This window comes from Myotis daubentonii, chromosome 3 (assembly GCF_963259705.1).
Source record: "Myotis daubentonii chromosome 3, mMyoDau2.1, whole genome shotgun sequence".
In the NCBI taxonomy this organism is placed as follows: Eukaryota; Metazoa; Chordata; class Mammalia; order Chiroptera; family Vespertilionidae; genus Myotis; species Myotis daubentonii.
The window spans coordinates 56214296-56232468 of NC_081842.1; the positions used below are offsets into that span (position 1 = coordinate 56214296).

At 53.2% G+C, this 18173-nt stretch overlaps 1 protein-coding gene across 3 annotated transcripts in view; it reads left to right on the plus strand.

Moving 5' to 3' along the window:
* HEG1 (heart development protein with EGF like domains 1) overlaps positions 1–18173 on the plus strand; it is a 99940-nt gene that overhangs the window by 62172 nt on the left and 19595 nt on the right. For all 3 annotated transcript variants that reach the window (XM_059687602.1, XM_059687603.1, XM_059687604.1), the window contains 3 exons: positions 8146–8280; positions 12826–12868; positions 12994–13031. In XM_059687602.1, the coding sequence (XP_059543585.1) occupies positions 8146–8280; positions 12826–12868; positions 12994–13031 (216 nt within the window). The remainder of the gene's footprint in view (positions 1–8145; positions 8281–12825; positions 12869–12993; positions 13032–18173) is intronic.

An 18173-nucleotide genomic window follows, 5' to 3' on the forward strand; every position in this document is an offset into this window, starting at 1 on the left:
CCAATGTGTACAATCCCAGAGGGTCCAATGTGTGCAATCCCAGAGAGGGCCCAATGTGTACAGTCCCAGAGAGGGCCCAATGTGTGCAATCCCAGAGAGGGCCCAATGTGTACAATCCCAGAGAGGGTCCAATGTGTACAATCCCAGAGAGGGTCCAATGTGTACAGTCCCAGAGGGTCCAATGTGTACAATCCCAGAGAGGGTCCAATGTGTACAATCCCAGAGGGTCCAATGTGTACAGTCCCAGAGAGGGTCCAATGTGTACAATCCCAGAGAGGGCCCAATGTGTGCAATCCCAGAGAGGGCCCAATGTGTGCAATCCCAGAGAGGGTCCAATGTGTACAATCCCAGAGGGTCCAATGTGTACAGTCCCAGAGAGGGTCCAATGTGTACAATCCCAGAGAGGGCCCAATGTGTGCAATCCCAGAGAGGGCCCAATGTGTGCAATCCCAGAGAGGGTCCAATGTGTACAGTCCCAGAGAGGGCCCAATGTGTACAGTCCCAGAGAGGGCCCAATGTGTGCAATCCCAGAGAGGGCCCAATGTGTACAATCCCAGAGAGGGTCCAATGTGTACAATCCCAGAGAGGGTCCAATGTGTACAGTCCCAGAGGGTCCAATGTGTACAATCCCAGAGAGGGTCCAATGTGTACAATCCCAGAGGGTCCAATGTGTACAGTCCCAGAGAGGGTCCAATGTGTACAATCCCAGAGAGGGCCCAATGTGTGCAATCCCAGAGAGGGCCCAATGTGTGCAATCCCAGAGGGTCCAATGTGTACAGTCCCAGAGAGGGCCCAATGTGTACAATCCCAGAGAGGGCCCAATGTGTGCAATCCCAGAGAGGGCCCAATGTGTACAGTCCCAGAGGGCCCAATGTGTACAATCCCAGAGAGGGCCCAATGTGTACAGTCCCAGAGAGGGTCCAATGTGTACAATCCCAGAGAGGGCCCAATGTGTGCAATCCCAGAGAGGGCCCAATGTGTACAGTCCCAGAGAGGGTCCAATGTGTACAATCCCAGAGAGGGCCCAATGTGTGCAATCCCAGAGAGGGCCCAATGTGTACAAGCCCAGAGAGGGCCCAATGTGTACAGTCCCAGAGGGCCCAATGTGTACAATCCCAGAGAGGGCCCAATGTGTGCAATCCCAGAGGGCCCAATGTGTACAATCCCAGAGAGGGCCCAATGTGTGCAATCCCAGAGAGGGTCCAATGTGTGCAATCCCAGAGAGGGCCCAATGTGTGCAATCCCAGAGGGCCCAATGTGTACAGTCCCAGAGAGGGCCCAATGTGTGCAATCCCAGAGAGGGTCCAATGTGTACAATCCCAGAGAGGGTCCAATGTGTACAATCCCAGAGGGTCCAATGTGTACAATCCCAGAGAGGGCCCAATGTGTACAATCCCAGAGAGGGTCCAATGTGTACAATCCCAGAGGGTCCAATGTGTGCAATCCCAGAGAGGGCCCAATGTGTACAGTCCCAGAGAGGGCCCAATGTGTGCAATCCCAGAGAGGGCCCAATGTGTACAATCCCAGAGAGGGTCCAATGTGTACAATCCCAGAGAGGGTCCAATGTGTACAGTCCCAGAGGGTCCAATGTGTACAATCCCAGAGAGGGTCCAATGTGTACAATCCCAGAGGGCCCAATGTGTACAGTCCCAGAGGGCCCAATGTGTACAGTCCCAGAGGGCCCAATGTGTACAATCCCAGAGAGGGCCCAATGTGTGCAATCCCAGAGGGCCCAATGTGTACAGTCCCAGAGAGGGCCCAATGTGTACAATCCCAGAGAGGGCCCAATGTGTACAGTCCCAGAGAGGGCCCAATGTGTACAGTCCCAGAGAGGGCCCAATGTGTACAATCCCAGAGAGGGTCCAATGTGTACAGTCCCAGAGAGGGCCCAATGTGTACAGTCCCAGAGAGGGCCCAATGTGTACAATCCCAGAGAGGGCCCAATGTGTGCAATCCCAGAGGGCCCAATGTGTACAATCCCAGAGAGGGCCCAATGTGTGCAATCCCAGAGAGGGCCCAATGTGTACAGTCCCAGAGAGGGCCCAATGTGTGCAATCCCAGAGAGGGCCCAATGTGTACAGTCCCAGAGAGGGCCCAATGTGTACAATCCCAGAGAGGGCCCAATGTGTGCAATCCCAGAGGGCCCAATGTGTACAATCCCAGAGAGGGCCCAATGTGTGCAATCCCAGAGAGGGCCCAATGTGTACAGTCCCAGAGAGGGCCCAATGTGTGCAATCCCAGAGAGGGCCCAATGTGTACAGTCCCAGAGAGGGCCCAATGTGTACAGTCCCAGAGAGGGCCCAATGTGTACAATCCCAGAGAGGGCCCAATGTGTGCAATCCCAGAGGGCCCAATGTGTACAATCCCAGAGAGGGCCCAATGTGTGCAATCCCAGAGAGGGCCCAATGTGTGCAATCCCAGAGAGGGCCCAATGTGTGCAATCCCAGAGAGGGTCCAATGTGTACAATCCCAGAGGGTCCAATGTGTGCAATCCCAGAGAGGGCCCAATGTGTACAATCCCAGAGAGGGCCCAATGTGTGCAATCCCAGAGAGGGCCCAATGTGTGCAATCCCAGAGGGCCCAATGTGTACAATCCCAGAGAGGGCCCAATGTGTGCAATCCCAGAGAGGGCCCAATGTGTACAGTCCCAGAGAGGGCCCAATGTGTACAGTCCCAGAGAGGGCCCAATGTGTACAATCCCAGAGGGCCCAATGTGTACAATCCCAGAGAGGGCCCAATGTGTACAGTCCCAGAGAGGGCCCAATGTGTACAATCCCAGAGAGGGCCCAATGTGTACAATCCCAGAGAGGGCCCAATGTGTACAATCCCAGAGAGGGCCCAATGTGTGCAATCCCAGAGAGGGCCCAATGTGTGCAATCCCAGAGAGGGCCCAATGTGTACAGTCCCAGAGAGGGCCCAATGTGTACAGTCCCAGAGGGCCCAATGTGTACAATCCCAGAGAGGGCCCAATGTGTACAGTCCCAGAGAGGGCCCAATGTGTACAATCCCAGAGAGGGCCCAATGTGTGCAATCCCAGAGAGGGCCCAATGTGTACAATCCCAGAGAGGGCCCAATGTGTGCAATCCCAGAGAGGGCCCAATGTGTGCAATCCCAGAGGGCCCAATGTGTACAATCCCAGAGAGGGCCCAATGTGTGCAATCCCAGAGAGGGCCCAATGTGTACAGTCCCAGAGAGGGCCCAATGTGTACAGTCCCAGAGAGGGCCCAATGTGTACAATCCCAGAGGGCCCAATGTGTACAATCCCAGAGAGGGCCCAATGTGTACAGTCCCAGAGAGGGCCCAATGTGTACAATCCCAGAGAGGGCCCAATGTGTGCAATCCCAGAGAGGGCCCAATGTGTACAGTCCCAGAGAGGGCCCAATGTGTACAGTCCCAGAGGGCCCAATGTGTACAATCCCAGAGAGGGCCCAATGTGTACAGTCCCAGAGAGGGCCCAATGTGTACAATCCCAGAGAGGGCCCAATGTGTACAATCCCAGAGAGGGCCCAATGTGTACAATCCCAGAGAGGGCCCAATGTGTACAATCCCAGAGAGGGCCCAATGTGTACAGTCCCAGAGAGGGCCCAATGTGTACAATCCCAGAGAGGGCCCAATGTGTACAGTCCCAGAGGGCCCAATGTGTACAATCCCAGAGAGGGCCCAATGTGTACAATCCCAGAGAGGGCCCAATGTGTGCAATCCCAGAGAGGGCCCAATGTGTACAGTCCCAGAGAGGGCCCAATGTGTACAATCCCAGAGAGGGCCCAATGTGTACAATCCCAGAGAGGGCCCAATGTGTACAGTCCCAGAGAGGGCCCAATGTGTACAGTCCCAGAGAGGGCCCAATGTGTACAGTCCCAGAGAGGGCCCAATGTGTACAGTCCCAGAGAGGGCCCAATGTGTACAGTCCCAGAGAGGGCCCAATGTGTACAGTCCCAGAGGGCCCAATGTGTACAATCCCAGAGAGGGCCCAATGTGTACAGTCCCAGAGGGCCCAATGTGTGCAATCCCAGAGGGCCCAATGTGTACAATCCCAGAGGGCCCAATGTGTGCAATCCCAGAGAGGGTCCAATGTGTACAATCCCAGAGAGGGCCCAATGTGTACAGTCCCAGAGAGGGCCCAATGTGTACAATCCCAGAGAGGGCCCAATGTGTGCAATCCCAGAGAGGGCCCAATGTGTACAGTCCCAGAGAGGGCCCAATGTGTACAGTCCCAGAGGGCCCAATGTGTACAGTCCCAGAGGGTCCAATGTGTACAGTCCCAGAGGGCCCAATGTGTACAATCCCAGAGAGGGCCCAATGTGTACAATCCCAGAGAGGGCCCAATGTGTACAGTCCCAGAGAGGGCCCAATGTGTACAATCCCAGAGAGGGCCCAATGTGTGCAATCCCAGAGAGGGCCCAATGTGTACAGTCCCAGAGAGGGCCCAATGTGTACAGTCCCAGAGAGGGCCCAATGTGTGCAATCCCAGAGAGGGCCCAATGTGTACAGTCCCAGAGAGGGCCCAATGTGTACAGTCCCAGAGAGGGCCCAATGTGTACAATCCCAGAGAGGGTCCAATGTGTACAGTCCCAGAGGGCCCAATGTGTACAGTCCCAGAGAGGGCCCAATGTGTGCAATCCCAGAGAGGGCCCAATGTGTACAGTCCCAGAGAGGGCCCAATGTGTACAGTCCCAGAGAGGGCCCAATGTGTACAGTCCCAGAGGGTCCAATGTGTACAGTCCCAGAGAGGGCCCAATGTGTACAGTCCCAGAGGGTCCAATGTGTACAATCCCAGAGAGGGCCCAATGTGTACAATCCCAGAGAGGGCCCAATGTGTACAATCCCAGAGAGGGCCCAATGTGTACAGTCCCAGAGAGGGCCCAATGTGTGCAATCCCAGAGAGGGCCCAATGTGTACAGTCCCAGAGAGGGCCCAATGTGTACAGTCCCAGAGAGGGCCCAATGTGTACAATCCCAGAGAGGGTCCAATGTGTACAGTCCCAGAGGGCCCAATGTGTACAGTCCCAGAGAGGGCCCAATGTGTGCAATCCCAGAGAGGGCCCAATGTGTACAGTCCCAGAGAGTCCAATGTGTACAGTCCCAGAGGGCCCAATGTGTACAGTCCCAGAGAGGGCCCAATGTGTGCAATCCCAGAGAGGGCCCAATGTGTACAATCCCAGAGAGGGTCCAATGTGTACAATCCCAGAGAGGGCCCAATGTGTACAATCCCAGAGAGGGCCCAATGTGTGCAATCCCAGAGAGGGTCCAATGTGTACAGTCCCAGAGAGGGCCCAATGTGTACAGTCCCAGAGAGGGCCCAATGTGTACAGTCCCAGAGAGGGCCCAATGTGTACAATCCCAGAGAGGGCCCAATGTGTGCAATCCCAGAGAGGGTCCAATGTGTACAGTCCCAGAGAGGGCCCAATGTGTACAGTCCCAGAGAGGGCCCAATGTGTACAGTCCCAGAGAGGGCCCAATGTGTACAGTCCCAGAGAGGGCCCAATGTGTACAGTCCCAGAGAGGGCCCAATGTGTACAGTCCCAGAGGGCCCAATGTGTACAGTCCCAGAGAGGGCCCAATGTGTACAGTCCCAGAGAGGGCCCAATGTGTACAGTCCCAGAGAGGGCCCAATGTGTACAGTCCCAGAGAGGGCCCAATGTGTACAGTCCCAGAGAGGGCCCAATGTGTACAATCCCAGAGAGGGCCCAATGTGTGCAATCCCAGAGAGGGTCCAATGTGTACAGTCCCAGAGAGGGCCCAATGTGTACAGTCCCAGAGAGGGCCCAATGTGTGCAATCCCAGAGAGGGCCCAATGTGTACAATCCCAGAGAGGGCCCAATGTGTGCAATCCCAGAGAGGGCCCAATGTGTACAATCCCAGAGAGGGCCCAATGTGTACAGTCCCAGAGAGGGCCCAATGTGTACAGTCCCAGAGAGGGCCCAATGTGTACAATCCCAGAGAGGGCCCAATGTGTACAGTCCCAGAGGGCCCAATGTGTACAGTCCCAGAGAGGGCCCAATGTGTGCAATCCCAGAGAGGGCCCAATGTGTGCAATCCCAGAGAGGGCCCAATGTGTACAATCCCAGAGAGGGCCCAATGTGTGCAATCCCAGAGAGGGCCCAATGTGTACAGTCCCAGAGAGGGCCCAATGTGTACAGTCCCAGAGAGGGCCCAATGTGTACAGTCCCAGAGAGGGCCCAATGTGTACAATCCCAGAGAGGGCCCAATGTGTACAGTCCCAGAGAGGGCCCAATGTGTACAGTCCCAGAGAGGGCCCAATGTGTACAATCCCAGAGAGGGCCCAATGTGTACAATCCCAGAGAGGGTCCAATGTGTACAGTCCCAGAGAGGGCCCAATGTGTGCAATCCCAGAGAGGGCCCAATGTGTACAGTCCCAGAGAGGGCCCAATGTGTACAGTCCCAGAGGGTCCAATGTGTACAGTCCCAGAGAGGGCCCAATGTGTACAGTCCCAGAGGGTCCAATGTGTACAGTCCCAGAGAGGGCCCAATGTGTACAATCCCAGAGAGGGCCCAATGTGTACAATCCCAGAGAGGGCCCAATGTGTACAATCCCAGAGAGGGCCCAATGTGTACAGTCCCAGAGAGGGCCCAATGTGTACAGTCCCAGAGAGGGCCCAATGTGTACAGTCCCAGAGAGGGCCCAATGTGTACAATCCCAGAGAGGGCCCAATGTGTACAATCCCAGAGAGGGTCCAATGTGTACAGTCCCAGAGAGGGCCCAATGTGTGCAATCCCAGAGAGGGCCCAATGTGTACAGTCCCAGAGAGGGCCCAATGTGTACAGTCCCAGAGAGGGCCCAATGTGTACAGTCCCAGAGGGTCCAATGTGTACAGTCCCAGAGAGGGCCCAATGTGTACAATCCCAGAGAGGGCCCAATGTGTACAATCCCAGAGAGGGCCCAATGTGTACAGTCCCAGAGGGTCCAATGTGTACAGTCCCAGAGAGGGCCCAATGTGTACAATCCCAGAGAGGGCCCAATGTGTACAGTCCCAGAGAGGGCCCAATGTGTACAGTCCCAGAGAGGGTCCAATGTGTACAGTCCCAGAGGGTCCAATGTGTACAGTCCCAGAGAGGGTCCAATGTGTGCAATCCCAGAGGGCCCAATGTGTGCAATCCCAGAGGGCCCAATGTGTACAGTCCCAGAGAGTCCAATGTGTACAATCCCAGAGGGTCCAATGTGTACAATCCCAGAGGGTCCAATGTGTACAGTCCCAGAGGGTCCAATGTGTACAATCCCAGAGGGTCCAATGTGTACAATCCCAGAGAGGGCCCAATGTGTACAGTCCCAGAGAGGGTCCAATGTGTACAATCCCAGAGAAGCCACATGCCCAACCTGAAGCTTTTTGATAATGAAAATGGTGCTCTGTCATCCATGAAATGAACATGGCCCACACACCAGGGTTGGACACAACCAGCTGGGTACACATGGAAGAAACAGGGCCTTCAAGCGAAGGAGATAGGAAGCCTGAAAGATGCACGCCTTCGCGGCCTGCCTGTCTCTCATGGTGATGCGGTGACTGGAGGTCCGACGGCACCTTCTGCATGTGTATCGGGCACTGTGTGGGGGCCAGTCTCTGAGGTGCTGGAGACCCAGAGATGAATAAACCGGGAGACATAGTCATGTAGTGGGGAAGCAGGCAGGGGACACGATAAAACTACAGCCCGCAGAGCCCAGGTCATCTTCCACTGCCCCTCGGACCATCTGTTGTCAGGTGAGCCTCCCAGGCTGCACAGACACAGGCTGAGGCGCCTTCAGCTCGAGGCAGGTCTGCCCCTCAGCCTTCTCCGTGGAGCATGGTCTCGGCTCCTGGGTGTCTGTGATCTCCCCCCACAGTCTTTACTCGAGAAGATCCCACACCTTCGAGGGCCATCCGTGCAGTGACCCGGAGCTGGGGCCGGCTCCGTTTCCTCTGGGCTTCTCCATCTCCGCGTGCTGTGTGAACGCTCAGTAAAGAGGCCTGGGGCCGACACGGGGGAGGAGGGGCAGAAGGCAGAAGGGACCTGGGCAAGGAGCGTGCACCGGCAGGCTTTCTGGGAACCTGTCCTCGGAGCCTCTGGACGTAGGACGTAGGAAGTTCCTGCGTCTTAAGGTCTGAGGTGGAGGAGGCTTTGTGTGGTTTCACTGTCTTGTTTTCCATTCCAGCGGGCAGCTTGTGCAAGCGGAAGACCCCGGAATGTGACAAGGAGACCTCCGTCTGCACGGACCTGGACGGGGTGGCGCTGTGCCAGTGCAAGTCGGGCTACTTCCAGTTCAACAAGATGGACCACTCCTGCCGAGGTGCCTGCGCCTCTCTTCTTGGGCTCTGTGCGCCTTGCTTTTCTCTGCCAGCTCGGTGGCCTGCTCTCGGCTGGGGGTAACCAGCCCTTGTTGTTTGGCGCGCAGCCGGCTGGAATACATTACCTCCTTGGAATAGCAGCATTATCTCTGACCCTGCGCTGGCCTGGCCCCTGGATTCAAAGGGAAAGTAAAGAGAATGGAATGCCTGTGGCCGGCAACGCCTTTTCTTTTTTCTTTCCACTTTAAGGAACTTAGAAAAATTATTGTTTTAATTCCCAAAGCTTTACCCTATTGTCTGCTAACCTTTTAAAATGGGGATACAAGCGTGGAGTCAGGCTGTACCTTTTAGCAGCAGCTGTGGCCCAAGTGGGTCAGAGCCCACCTTGGCCTCCACTTTGCTGGACCTGTTTCCTCTTCTGTGACATGGGTGTAGTGACACTTCATTGATCGTCTAAGAATTAAAGAGGGCAACATATCCATACGGTGGTCCTGTGGAAGCCATCCACATTGCTCCTGTATTTTACCCAGGTGGTTGTTGTTGAACAATGAGCCTTAGTTTTTAAAGGTTTCATAAAGTATTTAAGGACAGAAAGCTAATTCCGCAAACCTTTTAGCTGAGGCTTAAGTTCGTGTAGTTTGAGATCAGAGGCTGCTCAGTGAGTGTAGGGTGGAGCCCAGGCCCAGAGTGCGGAGTACCCTGACTCTGAAGGACTGCAGCAGCCAACACTGGCTGGTGATAGGTGTCCTGGAATCAGAGTCAAATCGCATATTTGCGAAAAGCGGCATGCCACTTACAGCTGTCAGGACCGCCCGCTGGAGGACTCATTCTGTCAGGAGAGGATAAAAATACATTTGAGGGCAGCGCGCTCGCCTGAGCATCAGATCCGGTGGCTTGGGTTCATGGACGTCCCCCGCTCTGCACGCAGGCCCTGCGGTGGGCGCTGAGAAGAGGGCAGTGCTCCGTGATGGGCAGCTTCACTGTGTTCCTCAGCACTCAGGCTGCGCCCTCATACAAAGAGATGTCACTTCCTAATTCTGTCTTATCTGGGTTAATGCCGAGTGTTCCTCTCCCTTCTTAGACACTGAGCCTTGCGGGAAGGTGACCTCTGCTAAAATCCATCCGCTGGGCAGCGTGGCTGTCGGGAGGAAGAGGGAAGTGGGCAGAGGTGCAGGCATCTAGAGTGCCGGCCCCGTATGCTGCGTCTCTGGAGCGTCTGGTGGCCACTTCTGCCCCTGGCTGGCCCGAGCCACTTCCCCTCTGCTTCCGAGTCAGCAGTTTCCTATTTGCGTCGCCTGCAGACGAGCATTAGTGATGGCATAGCTGTCAGAGGTTTTCAAATGCAATGACACAGGCCCCGGCGATCTGGGTTTATCCAGAGATGACCCAAGAAGCAGCCTAAGGAACCCGAGGTTAGCTTGTGGGCTTGCTGCGAGGGCCTCTGCAGCCTCGTTTCTGCAGTTAGATTTTCGTCTGTAGCCCTCAGGCCTTTGATGAGTACATGAGGGATCTCCTTGGTCACAGCCCTGTCTGCTGGGCTCTGATGGGTCAGCAGTGACATCTTCTGGCCACTGGTGCTGCAGCACAGAGGTGTTGAGAGTGAGTCCCCTATGGACACCACAAATCAGGGGTCAGCCCCCTGTATAAATGGGAGATAGAGGTGCGGGTGTGTTTTCTAAATCTCTGCGGTTCATCTTTGTACAGAAGCATAGCTGCGTTGTTCTCTGTCATCTGTTTAAACCATCTCTAATTCTCTCACAGCAGTGCACACACATGTGCACACACACACTTAGTGTCTCACATGCCTTTACAGTGCCTTTACCAGACTTTAACTGTCTGTAAGATGAAACTAGGTGACCTTCGGACAGCTGTCGCAGCCTCCTTCCATCATACAGGCTTCGTGATGAATTCCAGCTCCCTGTTCGCAGGTCTCTTTCTCTCCCCAGATGGCAAGTCCCTTGAGGGCGGTGCCTGGGTCCAGGACACGCTCAGCATGTTGCGGGGTTTAGCGATGTCCGCCGAGTGAACAGTGGATCATAGGGCAGCAAATGATAGGGCAAGACTGGCAGGGCTTGAGTTAGTTTCCTGCAAGAGAACAAAAGAGTGTTTAGGACTCCACCACTTATTTTTCTTAAAAGGACAGAGGCTTGAATTGTATTGTGTTCCACATCAGCGGGGAAGCCCAATTGGACATATATGCTAGTTAGTCCCACGTTCATTTCATCCTCAGTGCTCCGTGGGTCAGAGCGATGAGGGGCGTGGCGATGAGGCGTGCTGCAGCGCCTAGAACAGCACTGTGCCCACGGTTGCCTCAGTCTTCGATGAATGACCAAATGAGCCCATTCGAATAAAGAAACATCATCATGTCTGGAGTCTGGATACTTCCGAAGCTACGTGAAAACAGCCCAGCCCAGCAGCCCGCACGCAGGCCGGGCAACAGATGGGCGTTACGTGTGCCCAGATGACAGTCATGGCCTGGAAGCTCCCACCCAGCAGATGAGGGTTGGGAGGTAGATCTGATGTGGAAAACACTTCCAGGAAGAGGTGTTTTCGTAGAACTGACTGGTGTGACGTCAGCGGGCCTTGGTGCCGCGCTGGGTGGGGATGTCACTGGGGGCAGAGCCGTGGCCTCGAGGGGCAGCTTCCCGTCCGTGACCGGCCGTAGCAGGAAGACTGCCACACGTGCTGCTTCCCACGGCCCAGAGGTAGGCATGCTCGGCTTGTTCCTTAGGGAAGACCCCACGTGAGGCGGGGCGTGGAGAGCTCGAAGGTGTCACAGGGTTAGGGGAGAGGCCCCGTCCCCCTTCCTTCATGGGATGTGATTATGCTAGACCTTGTTGCCAAAAGGAACTGAAGCACCGAAATGAAAATTCATGTAGCAAAATGAGATTTCACTTAAAAGGTAAATCAGGTTGAAGGAGAAATAAAATGACTGCTCTACTGAGACTGGAAGGAAAGTGACTGTGCAGAAAGACAGACCATCCGGTCCTGCCTGTTGGCTAGAGGCAGGCCACTCATCCGCATTCCGAGCATCCTGGACACTGAGGCAGAGAAGCCTGATTCTGAAAACAGGAGCGGACCATAAAATACAGCACAGCTTGAGGAGCACCCCGCCTTTCCAGACTCCGAAGGCTAGAGAAGTGCTGGGCGTCCTCCTCGGGAGGTGACTGAGCGGTATCGTGGCAGCGCGGTCCATGACACCCCACAGTAACTCCCGTCGGGCCTGCTGGGCTGCTGCTCACACCAGGGAGCCCTGAGTGCAAGAGGATGTGGATCAGGAAAAGCGATTCCATGGAGTCCACGCCGTGCGGTCCGGGTCCACAGCTCTCAGGATCTGCTGTGAGAGAATTAGAGGTGGTTCAGTGTTTGCCAGTCCGCCCCTCAAAACTCCAGTCACGTCTGTGGTCTGTGACAACAAGTAGATGCTAGGGACCTTTAACATCTAACATGAAAGAAATAGAGGGAAGAACACTATTGAGCACATCTATGTAGTTAACATTATTGTGCATTAATCCGTAAGGGAGGGTGTGGGGAGTCTAGATCTCTGGCCGCAGCCTGCAGGGCGGGCCCCTCCCCTTTCCCAGCCGTGCAGGCTGTGGGTATCACGTCCCACTGTTAGCGTGTGTGCTGTCTGTCCGGGGATCACTGCTCTATACCGTGTACCTGTGCTCACCCACGATTGTTGTATGCAGTGTATACCAGACCTTAATCATGAATCAAATGTTTATCATTCCTTGCAGCAACAGATTTGTCGAGGGGGCCATTTTTTATTGTCCGCTTTCACCCAAACCTGTGTTGTAGCTCAGGGCATTCGCTTAGCTGACTGGAGTGTTGAAAGTGTTCTGTGATCCAATAAATTCAGCAACTGCTGACTCAGGGGGATGGCTGGGCCACACACAGCCCTTCAGGGAAGCAGTGGGCCCTGAGCCGTACCACCAGAGGGCTCAAGGTTATGTTCTTGGGCCCCGTGCCGGTTAGGGCTCATCTCTATATCCCCTGCACAGATGATAAGATAAGCGTCTTTTATGAAAACAGGTGCCCCCTAGGACCACAGGCCAGAGGATGCCACCACCACCTTGTGGGGGTGTGGGGCCAGCAGCGGGTTAAAGGTCTGACCTAGCGAAGGTGAAGCATTTGTCTGTATATGTGATGCTGCCCGGGGGCCACAGAGAACTTCCAGAGAGCATGGCATTTGTTGCAGAATAATGTAAAACGTTTATTTAGTGGTTGCTATGTGTCAAGCACTGTGCTAAACCTTATTTTACTTAATCCCCTCCAAGAAACTATAAGGTAGATATTATTATTATTATTTATTATTTATAGATGGGAAACTGAGAACCACAAAGAGGTTAATTTTTTTTTCTTGGTAAAATTATGAGTTGAGCTGACAACATTATTTAGCCCAGATAACAGATAATCCTAAAGCCATTGGTGGCCTTCTGGTTCTAGAATATTCTTGTGGACTTTAGGTTGGCTGGTGTTTAATGAACTGCCAGTCTGGGCCAAGGGAAGTGGCCACCTTCACGGACTGTCCTTTTCTCTTTCAGCGTGTGAAGACGGATACAGGCTTGAAAACGAAACCTGCATGAGGTAGGCTCCCGGTTCACTTATTCTGATGCGTTTGTTGCAAACCTTACTTAGAAATTACTTAGTAAATTGCCGCAATGATTTCTTTTGAGATTTGAGACTCATTCTTGTTCTTTGTTGACTTGCAGTTGCCCATTTGGCCTTGGTGGTCTCAACTGCGGAAACCGTGAGTATGCTGAAGGGGCCGTTCCGCGTGGGCGGGGCCTGGCGGGGTTGTCAGCGAGCAGGGTGGCTGTCCCCTTCCCGCTCCTCAGTCCAGATCCGCTGTTCCCTCAGCCCCTGTGCTGGGAGGTGTGTGGAAGCAAGGTGCTCTGCAGGGACTGAGGGCTGGTGGGGAGATAAACACCTCCCTCAGTAGCCTGGCTGGGAGTGTGACTACAGCGAATTAAGTGTGAGATGTGAGGCAGGCAGGGAGGGGCCACACCCAAGGAGATTAGCATCTCTGCGTCTGGGAGGTGGTGGCTTGGAGGTGTTGGGAGACTTTGGTAGGTATGGAGGAAGAAGGAGGAACAACTTAAAGGTCTCAGCCTGGGCCATGGTATTCTCTGGGCAGCGTGTAAGTGGATGTGGCTGAGGATAGAGCAGTGGTTCTCAACCTTGGCTGCACATTAGAGTCACCTGGGGATCTTTTTAAAATCCTGATTTCTGGGCCTCATGCTCCGGAAATTCTGTTTCTTTGTTATGGGGTGGGGCCACAACATTAGTAACAAAGAAACAGGATTTCTGGAGGACGCGGCCCAGAAATCAGGATTTTAAAAAGATTCCCAGGTGATTCTAACGTGCAGCCAAGGTTGAGAACCACTGGGATAGAGAAAGAGGAAGGTGGCGATTGGAGGACGAGGTTGGCAGAGTACAGGGGACCAAGCTGTTGGGGGTTTGGATGGCCAGCCGGAGAGTAACTGATCCATTTCTGTTGTGGAACTAGCAGGTCTTAGAGCAGGAAGGCAGTTTGGACAAGAAAATGAAGCCGGGCTGCAGTGAGGAGGACAGACAGCAGGGGGGAAGAACACAGCGGGGTAGAGACTCCAGGACAGGCATGGCCGGGGCTCCGGCTAGAGACGGGCTGGGGGCATCTGCTTGTTGATGTTCGCGCTCCCCGAGGCACAGAGGGTAGGACGGTGGTAGCTGGCTGTGTGCACGCGTGGCGCGTGTCACACCTAATTTAGTTCTTTGAAAACAAAAAAAGCAGTTGTGATGAATTTAGAATCACTTTCACTGACATTTTCTTATATGGAAACGTGACAAATTGAATCATCCTCAGAATTATGAAAGATACTCTGGGGTGTAGGATGGAATAGGAATAACAACACTCAGTGCTTCATTTTAGGGTCGCTTTGCCTTCATTCTATAGGTAAACATGCCAACAGTCCATATTCTAAGTTTACTTAGACCAAAAGTAGACACGGTTTTATCTAACGTGTGTAACAGTCCCATATCTGTTCCCCAACGGTGTACCTTGCATTTTATGTCCTCAATGATATTTTCTTTGCTCGTAAACTTTCTTTTATTAAGTTTCATTATGTACCTTTTTTTGAACATGAATAATACATTAAGTAAAATAAAACAAATTCAGTCCTGAGTACACACTCTCTTGGTGTACTCAGCGTGGAGCCACTTGAAGGCCAGACTCTAGAGATTTGGGGTTAAATATCCATCTAGGATTACTGGTGACTATGGTCATCCGATTTACCCCGACTGCAAACTAGCAGAGGTTACAGTAGACAGCCTAAGAGGGAGACGAGAAGTACTTCCAAAGCAACTATATTTAGAGCCATACTGAACAGAGAGGGAGGAGCCCACAGAATTAATGATTATCTTCTTTTAAAAAGTAGCAACCTGCGGCCACTGTGTGGTGGAGTAAATGACCCTGTGGTCTTCAGCAGTCCCTAAGGGCATCATGAAACAACTTTAAGTGCAGACATTCGTTACGATGGACCAAGTCGTCACACACCAAATGGTGTTCCGTGTTACGATGAACGGATTTTTACTCACGACACTTCTAACATCGGACTCGTGGGTTTTCCTCACATCGAGCAGTTCTGACACCACTCGGACCTCGCAGGTGAAGGGCTCAGTCCCACAAAACTGCCCCCACTCAGACCCAATCCCGCATCCAGGCCTCCGGGACTCATGACCAACACGCTGTAAATCAGGGGTTCCCTGGCCCCCTGGTCAGAGGCAGTACTTTGCTAGAACTTAGAGTGTCCTTAAACTGATCAGAGAGAGGAGTGGTTTGCACCCAAGAATACACCAGAGAAGACCTAGGACTTTTCAGTGTGGAAAACGGAGGCTGAGCCGTCAGGTAAAACATGTAAGATATCTGAGACTTGTTTCGCCGAACGCTGCAACACTAGCACTAACGGGCATAGTCTTTAGAAGAGATGGTTGTGGGGCTCACAGTAGTGACTACACCACAAGCCTGCGGGCCTTGTCCTAAGACATTAGAAGTATTAAAAACAGAGAGGCGTAGGTAACATAAAGAATAATTTATGCAAGAGAGGAGATCACAACAGAGTCGCGTCACATTTGCAAGCAAAGTATTGGAATATAGTCCCATCAGATGGCAAAGAGTGAATGAGCAAGAGGGCGAGGAGTGTGGAGCTGCAGCAGCTCTGGGGGGAGCCAGGGAGCAGGAGGGGAGAGCAGCCACCTGCCCCGTCCCCCTGGGGCCTCTCGGCCCTGACAGGCTCTCATAGAATGAGCCAGTGACTCGGACCCGCTTTGGTCAAACAGCTTTCCAAATCGTTTTTTACCAGAGAATGCTTCCTACCTCTCAGTGAAGGGAAGAGTGACCCAGAGAGGGAAATGGACATGGGGAAAGCCCTCTAGTGGTGGAGGGAAAGGGGTGTCCTAAGTGGCAGCTAGTGCCGCCCGCCTCCCCCCCCCCCAGGGATTGTTAAATACTATGGGTGCCTGGAGATGATAAACCCTATATCCGTGGGCTGTTCTGTAAGTTTCTGTGTCTCCTCATTTTGTGTGTGTGTGTGTTGGCGGGGAGGGGCGGGGGCGGGTCTTGGAAGTAGCCAGGATTTCTCTCTGATCTGGGACTTTTTTCTGTTTATCCCAGTTGCTCTCATGTCCAGCAGGGGGCACACTGCTATCTGGATGGAGCCTAGCTCCTGGCCACGTTTTGTTGGTGACGCCTGTGCTTACTCAGTGATGGCGTGTAAACACCACTTTATGATTTTGATATCTGAATTAGCTTTAGTGTTGCCAAGCAACGAAGAGGGGCTGATAACAAATAGTATCTGCCACCTGCTCCGTTCCCTGAGGTCAGAGACCAGCCCTGGGCGTTGGTTAAGGAATCAGGAACACCTGAACTTCATCCCCATCAATGGCGCCTTGTGAAGTCTGGCTGGTCACTCAGTGTTCTGTGCCAAACAACAGGGCTCTGATCACTCTCTGCTGCCACTTCTGCGGTCATTCAGAGGTGGTAAGTGCCTTCTGGGGGCTGTGGTTGGGCTGGATTCTTTGTAGACAACAAGTGCTTGTTCTCCATGCATTCCCGGGGCACACATTCTGCCCAAGCTCAATGAGATGGGCGCCCAGATTTGTCCAGCCAAGCCATGGCCTTGAGACTCCCTCACTCCTACATTCCTGGGAGTCGTCCAACTCTACTGTGTTCTGGGTTCCGGCATAACCTGTGACCTGTCCGTCCAAATTTCCCCATTAGCTCTCTATTGTGTCCGGATTGCACGCCTTGTTCCTCATAGAGAATGTGCTTCAACTGCGAGGGCAGCTCCGGCCCTTCTTTCAAGTCCTTTAGTTCCTGAGGTGGTGAGGGCCCAGCGGGACTCCCGGGTGCACCTGGCAGGGCCACCTACACCTGGGCAGCTCAGGTCTGCACCTGTCTCATCACTGCCCTCCTTTTGGTTGTGTTCCCATGTGGAACGTCTCTATTTATACCCCAGATTCCAGCAATCCTCGTGCCCCGGGTCCACTGGACCCAGATCCTCTTACAGGCTTGTCAGGATGCCCCCCTCGCCCTCCCCTTGCTGCCCCACCTCTTCCTCAGTGTGCACGCTCCCTCCTGTGCTTGAATTTCATATTGTCTCCTCCTCACAGTCGTCTTCTGTTTCCCACGGCATCCTGGTTTAGCTCACCCTTTTTCTCTTTTTAAAATACTTTTTTCATAACATGAAACAACACCTGTCCATTGATTTTAATATTTGTCCCAAGTTAACTAGAAAATAAATATAAATTCAGGGAAGAAGGAAGCTAAACTAAACAGTGTCGTCATCCGTGAAACATCACTGGTCTGCATCCTTGCTGCTGAGTGTGGTCCGCAGGACCCGCAGCAGCTCCCAGGAGCTGTTGGAAATGCAGAATTTCCACCTCCTCACTCCAGCCCTGCTGCACCAGAACCTGGACTTTAAGTGAATTCATTTAACATGCAGATTCACGTGCATTTTCAAGTTTGAGAAGCACTGGTGTTCTGTATCGCCCAGCGTCATGTATGGAATTGGATCTCACCGAATGTACTGTTTGCAACCTGCTAGTAACTTGAGTAAACTGTGCAATATTGCCGTTTACCTAACTCTATTATAATGTCATTTTCCATACTCTGAGGAACCCTACTCTGTGGGTGACCATAAACTCGCCATTTGCGTATTACCCTTTTTAAGTTTGTCTCATAGTCCCATCCTCTAAGCCAGTGGTTCGCAACCTTGGCTGCACATTAGAGTCACCTGGGGATCTTTTTAAAATCCTGATTTCTGGGCCTCATCCTCCGGAAATTCTGTTTCTTTGTTATGGGGTGGGGCCACAACATTAGTAACAAAGAAACAGGATTTCCGGAGGATGGGGCCCAGAAATCAGGATTGTAAAAAGATTCCCAGGTGATTCTAATGTGCAGCCAAGGTTGAGAGCCACTGGCCTAAGCCATTTTGCCACTTTGTGGTTATTGTCCTTTTGTGATTCTGGAACTCACATCATTTCCTAGATTACCCTTGTCTGGCGCAGATGTCCCGTCCATCCCCTTTTCGTATTCACGACCTGCCCCTTCATAGCCCATCCTTTCCATGCAAAGGTTCCCTCCCCCAGAGATTCCTGCGCAGCTGCCCCACTCCGCCAGCGGGGAGTTACGGGTGCACAGGGCAAGGTGGGGGGAGGGGTGCACAGCTTCCATGCCCTCTGAGTGTGTGACTCTCCCCAAACTCTCCAAACCCCATCCTTTTGGGTTTCTCTGGAGGTTTCTTACAAAGGCACGATTGATTAAATCATTGGTTATTGGCAATCGATTCAACCTCCAGACCCTCTCCCCTCCCCAGAGGTCAGGAGGTAGGACTGAAAGTTCTAACTCTCTAAT